Source organism: Trypanosoma grayi, assembly GCF_000691245.1.
Source record: "Trypanosoma grayi strain ANR4 Tgr_291_V1, whole genome shotgun sequence".
In the NCBI taxonomy this organism is placed as follows: Eukaryota; Euglenozoa; class Kinetoplastea; order Trypanosomatida; family Trypanosomatidae; genus Trypanosoma; species Trypanosoma grayi.
In genome coordinates this window covers 4,592-12,338 of record NW_008825910.1, presented here as the reverse complement: position 1 = coordinate 12,338, position 7,747 = coordinate 4,592, and the positions used below count along the sequence as shown (strand labels likewise).

General features: G+C 55.9%; 3 protein-coding genes across 3 annotated transcripts in view; all 3 read left to right on the top strand.

Annotated features, from left to right (window-relative positions):
- The window catches only part of DQ04_02911050 (hypothetical protein), a gene marked incomplete at both ends in the record, with an annotated part of 5,112 nt that extends 2,268 nt beyond the window's left edge, over positions 1-2,844 (top strand). Inside the window, one exon of the mRNA XM_009312330.1 lies at positions 1-2,844. This exon is cut by the window's left edge and continues 2,268 nt beyond it. Within this exon, the coding sequence (XP_009310605.1) occupies positions 1-2,844 (2,844 nt within the window).
- A 527-nt stretch (positions 2,845-3,371) lies between these two features.
- DQ04_02911040 (kinesin-like protein) lies at positions 3,372-5,453 on the top strand (the record flags this gene model as incomplete). Its single annotated transcript, XM_009312329.1, has 1 exon — positions 3,372-5,453. One exon carries the CDS (start codon positions 3,372-3,374, stop codon positions 5,451-5,453), a length of 2,082 nt encoding a protein of 693 aa, XP_009310604.1.
- Positions 5,454-6,977: 1,524 nt separating this feature from the next.
- On the top strand, positions 6,978-7,745 carry DQ04_02911030 (hypothetical protein; the record flags this gene model as incomplete). The annotated part of the gene is made up of 1 exon (XM_009312328.1): positions 6,978-7,745. A coding segment is annotated over one exon (768 nt), but the record flags the coding sequence as incomplete, so codon positions are not given.
- Positions 7,746-7,747: the final 2 nt, after the last annotated feature.

Sequence of the window (7,747 nt, the reverse complement as noted above, 5' to 3'; positions counted from 1 at the left end):
GCCAAGGAGAAACCAAAGGCTACCGATTCCGCATCATTTGGCTCAAAGCCTGCTTCCACTGGGAACTCAGAGCCAACATCTTTGAGTAACATTGCTGTTGAGGCGGCGAAAAGACGTGCGGAGGCATTTAAGAAAGCATGCCCGTTTCTCCCAGATATGCCGTGCCCTGGAGTTTTCCTCGAGGACCTCAACCTCGCCGAACCCCGCATGGAAACTGCTATCAACCGACTACGGGCAGTTCGTGGCAGCGCCTCGGTGCTGCGGAACTATCGAACTATTGCGCAGGTCGAAGATGCACTCTGCGCGGTAACAGAGTCTCTTGCTGATGAGTTGCGCACTGCAACGTTCCGGATGCTGGTGCGCTATCCGTGGCTGGAGAGCCGCTTGGATGGCGTGCTGCTGGGAAATTTGCAGGAGCTGGAGATGGACCTTGACTTCCAGTCGCTTATGGCGATCTATCGGGCCGCGGAGCGGGAGGGAAAACCAACGAAAAACATTATGGAGTGCCTGCGAAAACGTGCTGAGGCATTGACGCGTGAAAGTCCGTACGTTGTGGCACCTGAACGGTACCGTGGACATGAAATCCTATTTCCCACAGCACTCGAGACAATACCCGCTCCGTCGGTGCAAAGCGACGATGGCGATGCGCCGAAAGAGACGAAAAAAGAGGCGGAAATGCGTGCACCAATGCCACCGCAGCCGCGCGCACAGCCAGTTCGTGCACGAACACCACCGACTGGGACTCCCACAGGCGGTGGGGAATCCTCTCCAGCTGTGGCCAGCCAGAAGCCGCAGAAGCAGCAGAAGCAAAGATATCAGGAGATGATTGAGACTGCAGAGACGATGGCGCAGCGCAGGCTATCATCACAAGTTCCCGCAGTCGAAACTGCGAAAGCGGCGCCGCTTGCATCGTCATTGCAGCCCTCCGTCATGGAAAACACAAAGGAGGCGACACGTATTGCACCCGCGCATATCCCCACGCAACCTCCCAAGACAAATGCAGCAACAACAGCAAACCCACTCCATACTGGGAAAGCATGTGAACCGGCGTTGATTCACCCGGATCGCCCATCACCTGCTGAGGTGCTAATGCGAGGCATCAAGGCGAGAGTTTCCCCGAGCGTTGGCACTGTGGTGGAAGAGGAATATGATCTCCCGACGACGCGTCTCCCTGTGGCTAACACTTCGTCGGAAGCAAGTAAGCCATGCGAGGTAAAGGACCGAAGGCAGTGCCCATCAATTTCATCACCTAGTACCAAAGCACCCAGTTTTCTTGCCATGAGCCAAAACAAGGATCGTGTAATGCCAGTTGCGCCACTGCCGGAGAAAAAACCCGCGTGTGCGACACCACCAGCGAAGCAGGACATTGTCCACATCACACAAAACGCGCGGCGACCTTCCTCTGCAATGGACACTGTGGTGCCGAAGAATGACAACAGCACCGAAAAGAAGCCGAGCTTGTTTGGCGGCTCATCTTTCAAGACGATGGAGCAGGCGCTGCTGGATGAACGGGTGCAGTTGGAGAAGCTGGAGTCCATTCTCGAGGAGGCTCGTGTGGTGGAGAGGGCACTGAATGACAGCAAGGAGCTGCCAAGTACCGGTGCGGCGAGGCAAAACTTGGAGGAGACAGCGAAGGGGAAGCCAACGGAAGATGATCAGAAACAGCAGCCGAATGGACAGGCGAAGATGTGGCCAACATCATCATCCGGCCCCCGGCTGTCTAAGGCGCCTTCATCGTATTCGGTGATGCCGGACCCTACTTCTGATGTGGCCACCGCATCGCGCTTGTCAACGATGTCGCCCACCACTGCGAAGAGGGAGGCCGTGCCGCTCGGCCCATTGTTCGAGGAGATCCATACCGGGAATTCGGCGCGTGGGCGGAGCAAGGACAATGAGGATGAGTTGCTGCGCAAGCTCCTTGAAGAGCGGCGAAAAATCCGCGAAAAACATGCTATGAACGAGCGCAACAACATGAGCCTTCAGCTTCAACAGACGCGAAGTTGTCTAGAAGGCAGCCGCTCTCCAATGAACTTCAACTCCCTTACAGACGCTGTCGTTAAGTCTTCATGGGGCACTCTTCGAAACGACTCGGATTGGGAGCAGCCACAGCTACTGCCGTCGCTCCCACGGGCATCATTGCGGGGGCGGCGTAGCCAACAGCAACAACCGCAGTCTAATGGAGAGCCGCGACTGCCGTGGGGACGCTACACGATACAGCGGAGGCTGCCGTCAAGCTCCCTGGCGCCACGACGTCTCTCCAGCGCACCGGAGGTGTCACGACCGAGCGATGACGGATCTCTGCAGTTCCCCACGATCAGCTCAGGGTCCTCCGCGGATAACTTGCCGCATGCTTCGCAGAGCTCACAGTGGGAAAGCATCTCAAGCATCACCACCGGTATGAGCCAGTACTACTCTGCGCTGTGCCGTCAAGCAGGAATCAAGCCAAACAGTATGCTGGTGCGTGCTCTGCCTGACACGCACGGCGCTCATGTCAGCCGCATCGATACGTCCGTAAACTACGTCGGCCCCAAAGGTCTCCTGCCGCTCTTGCAGGTGATGCGCTGCAATATTGGTCTGGAGTATCTCAACCTGAGTCACAACAACCTCGAGAATGATGAGATTGTCGATCTCGTGAATGTATTAATGACAGATAGCGGCTCAAGGCTGCGCTTCTTAGATCTATCCAATAACCCAATCTCCCTGGCGGGTGGTGCCGCACTTCTGCGCCTCGCGCAAGTGCGGTCATCCCTCGTGACGTTGCGTCTGAAGGGCACGCTCATCCCGCATCAGGTGACGCGCAGCATTCAGGAACTCTGCGAGGCCAATCGGCTGAGGGCGTCGTAAACGAGAGGAAACCATCACACGAAACAAAGAAACGGCGGCCACCTGGCCTTTCCTTTCATTTTGTTTTGTATTGCGGAGAGGGGTGTAGTGCACATGGCGGTGGGCTGTGCTTTGTGTCTTAACTTCTGTATGCAAAACTATTTTTGGGCTATCTTGAATGTAAACAACGAAAGAACACGACGGGGTGCAAAGGAACGTGGGAGGTTTACGCTGCCCACCTCCTCCGGCATCCATCGCATGCTCTATACCTTTATGTTGCGGTGGGGAAAAAAAAAGTAAAATGCAAGGGCTCGACATCATTTCACTTCCAAAAAAAAAAAAAAAACAGCACCAACAACTGATTTCCTATTCCCTGGAGTCCGTTTGCGCGTTTTCGTTGCTGTTGTTGCAATTTCTCTTCCCTTTCATTTGACTGGCATCCGTGTTGCTGCCGTGCCACCTGCTTTCTTGTTCTCTTGTGGTTTGGTCTTCCCTGCTCCGCCTCGGCCGTAAAACAGCTGTGGCAATAGAGGCTGGCTGGCAGGTCAATGCTTCCGGTGCCGGCCGGGCGGACGAATTTCGTCGTCGCCGTTCGCTGCCGACATTTGAACGCGCACGAGGAGTCCATCGCACCGCTGCGCTACCCGCGACGCAGCGACACCCACCACCACTGCGTCTTCTTTAACCATACCCCGGCTGTGCACAACGCGTCACGGATAGCAGAGACCACACACGCGACGGCTGTTCTTGTCGACCCTGACAGCAGCAGCGATTTCTCCCCGCTGTGGTGCAGCAGCCGCGGGGCATCGCCGCAAGACCAATCCTCATCGCCGCTGCTGCTTCGGCTTGAGGCACGAGAGTTGCAACGCGCGTTGACTAGCAAGGACGGGGTGCGCAGCTTCGCCTTTGACAAGGTGTTTCCACCTGCCTCCACAAATGAGGAGATCTACACCGCCCTCGTACAGCGGCTGGTGATGGCAGCCGAGCACGGCTACAACGGCACCTTCTTCGCGTACGGCCAGACAGGCACAGGGAAGAGCTACACTGTGTTCGGAGAGAGTACTGGTGGCAGCAGCGTGCTCGGTCTCAGCAGCCTCGTGGCGGCTGACTTGTTTGGCCAGCGTCACCGCCCGGAGTGGTACAGCAACGATGCGGGCATCAAGCAGCACGGCGAGAAGGCGATATTTGTGTCATTTCTCGAACTGTACAATGAGCGGCTGCGCGATCTCCTCGTCGACCCGGCCACAGCTGTGAGCGGGAGCAGTGTGCACAGCCGTGTGGGTGTTGCTCGCTATGATGATTTAGACGTCGTCGAGCACCCGGTGCATGGAGTGCAGGTGCCGCACTTGACGCGCGAGCGTGTGCGCTGCGTGGCGGAGCTGGAGCAACTGCTGGAGGAGGGCAGCCGCCGCCGCACAAAGGCCGCCACCAACAGCAACGAGGCCAGCTCGAGGAGCCACGCGATTGTGCAGTTTACGGTTCGGCAGTGCGTTGCGGATGCTGCTGCTGATGCTGATGCTGCATCTGTTTGTTATGCTCGGACAGGAGGGAGGGAGGCGGCGGCGCTGCGTACATTTCTTACGGCGAAGTTGTCGATGGTAGACTTGGCTGGCAGCGAACGTGTGACGGGATTCGAGGCCTTCACACGTTCAGCATTCCCATGCGGGAGCGTCACTGGTGGCCCTGGCGTCGTGCAGAGGCAACGTGACACTCGCCGCCGGGAGGGATCGAACATTAACAGGAGTCTTCTCGCTCTCGGCAACTGCATCAAAGCCCTAGGGACTGTTTGCCGACAGCAGCAGCAGCGGCAACAACATCAACAACAGAGGTTGGAGCGGCTTCACATCGCAGCTGGCGCGCCCGCTGCTTCTCCTTCCTGTTGGCAAGGGGCCACCATCAGTGCGAATGCTGCAGTGCCGCTCGAAGCGCACGTCCCATACCGTGATAGCAAACTGACGCGTCTGCTCAAAGAGTCTCTCGGTGGCAACACGCAGACGGTCATGCTGGCTACCATCTCTCCTAGTTGCACTTCTTTTGAGGAGACGCTTTCAACGCTGAGGTACGCTGCGCGGGCTAGGAGGATCACACGTCCTGTGAATCAGAACATCGTTGTGGACGTGGCTGAGGAGGAAGTGGAGGAGTGTATGATACGTGGAGAAGACCGTAGTGCTGCACATCTCTCTCGCCAAGGATTTGAAGCGGATTGTGATGCAGGCAGACGGCTGCTGTTGCTTAAACTAGAGGCCGAGGTGCGTTCCTTGCAGACGCAACTGCATGTCACAGAGGCCGCAACGGAGAAGATGGGGTTGGCGCGGAATATGGACACACATAGAGACGTCCCATTCTCGGCAACAGAAGCGGCTGGTATGACGAGGAGTAGCAGCAGCGGCATCATCAAAGGAATAGGGGAAGGTCGCCTGTTGGCGCTGTATAATGAGACGCGGCGTGAACTGCAGGCACTCCTACAGGAGAGAGCCGCTGCTGCGTCTGCTGCTGCGAAGCGGGAGGAGAACACCGACATCCACCGGTGCTCAGCGAACAAGGAGCTGATCCGTGAACTGGTGCGGAAGGAGCGGCGTAATGCACTCCTGCAGGAGCAACACCGACGCATAGATGCATTTCTTTCATAAGCGAGATAAATCACTCCGAGGTAGATTGGAATGTTTGTAAAATCACGACAGCGACCTTTTTATCGGGACCATGTTTCTCCGTTGTTGCTATGGCCTCTGAATCGACGAAGAAGAGTGAGAGAGGTGTGGGTCGACAGGCATATCTGTTCAAGGACAGCATGACTGAGGGCTGGTACTGAGAGCCTGCAGTAGTGGAGGTCCCCACGGCTGCTGAAGGGCTGGTGCGCCGCATACAATGACTGCCGCAATGCTTGGCTTGATGACTTCAAGGAGGAGTGGAAGGAGGAGGAGGAGGAAGGGGATTCTATTCGCACCGAGTTCCTTACCACCCGTTGATGCTGGTTCTCCCCAAACCACATGGGAACGTAACAAACAGCAAGAGCTCTTGCAAAATTCTTTCATGTGCGGTGATGAACCAAACCATTGGGCCGATGTACTTCCAGGCGCTGGGTGTCTCTGCGGCTCGTGGCAGTTGCTTTTGGTCTTACCCCTCTCTCCTGCTGCTGGTGTTCTTTGAGATCACTGCGAAGGCTGCTTCAGCGGTGCAGAGGGCCGCTGTCGTTGCTGCCGTTACACTCCTGTGTGGTGGGATGCGGTGAATCTTCTTCTGTGTATGCACACGGCTTGCTTGCTCAGTTCCTCGCTTCCACAGGGTGTGGAGTGGTTCTGCTTCCTCCTTGGGAATGAGGGCGACATAATGCCATGCAAAGAAGATGCTTGACGGCCACCACGTTGCTTTCCTCGCTGTTATGGATGCTTCTCTGAAAGACGGCTTGTGATTTTTCACTCGTGCTTGAACGTCTGCGCACATGAAAGGATTTTCATTGACGCTTCGTTCCTCTGCTGCATTGTGTTTGATGGCGTCTCTTCATTGCATCATTCTGGAAGAAATCGTGCAGCTGCCGAGATTGCTTCTCCAGAGCGCCAGCAAAAGACAAAAAAAGAATGGCCAGCGCAGTGTTGTTGCATCCTGCGCCGTGGGAAGAACGGAATTACCTGAAGGAACTGACGAACATTCTCGAAGAGATCCGTGCGGCGACGGCTGCTGAGCGCGAGCTTATACACCAGCAAAGGAAGCGTGAAGTGCGCCTGTTTATTTGACGAGGGAGCATTTGTCAACATACATCACAATGGCACCCCCATGGCCGATAATGCGCCGTGGCATCTTTGGGTCTTCTTTCCTTGAGTTTGGAATCATTGTACCATGCAGTCGGTAGGTATGAAGACAGACTGAGTGGTGGATTCAATGGACTTGAGGAGAGCTTTTCTACGCATTGCAAGTACTGCAGACCAGTTGAAGGAATGCCCTTTCATTTTGCTGGTGTGGTGGAGTCTGCAGAGACGTTGATCTTTCTGAAAACTGATGCCTGCCCCCTTTGCTGTCTTACTCCTGTTTTTCCCTCGATCTTTTCCCGCTAGTGCCTCCAGAGGTGGCCGGCCTCACGTGATAGGGGTACTGTCTGAGACATTGGCGGCTTAAGCATACCTAGAACTAACGCCTGTAGGCTGCTGAGTGCATAGGGGATGGAACAGTCGGGCTGTGGATGTTGCCCGAACACCACTCCACTTGTAGAAGCAGCATCAGCGGCGGCAACGACAACAGGAGAGGGGCATTTTCCAAGGGCTCATCGAATCGCCGCAGTGGATTCGGGTGCCCACCCATCTGCACCAGTCGGAGTCCTTCCTTTGTACGCGGTGGCTAAGAGGTTCCGGGGAAGCAATGAGCGGAGACATCCACATCATCTACAAGGAAACACACCGAGGAGCGACCAGTCATTGCGAGGGGCTGTACTTCTTCGTGAAGGATGGGTGAGGGATATCGCGAAGGACACGAGGGCATTGCTGCAGAAAATGCCCTCGTGTGCACGTCCGATATCGGTGCCACACAGCCAGAACTCTCTGCCGTTGAAGCTCGTAAATGCAACTGTAAATTCGTTGCTCGAAGGACGAACGGGTCACATTTGCTGCGCACATGGCTCAGTGACAAAGGAGTGCCAGCCTGTTGAAGCCGTCACAACACCTCACGAGCGGCAGCCGCCGTATCGCCTCCGATGGAAGAAGCTGGCGCTGCGAAAACCCGTAAATTTGTCTCTCTCGCCTGAGGCTTTTGCTTCACCAGGGAGAGATGACAATGAAGACTCTCTCACTGAGCGAACGAAGGTTAAATCAGGGCTACAGGATTACATCCACGACTTCCTAGACAACAAGACGATTGAAGATGCATTGATAGCCAGAGTGGGTGTCAAGGATATACCGGCACCTACCGAGGAGGCCAAGGATGCACCGGCACCTAC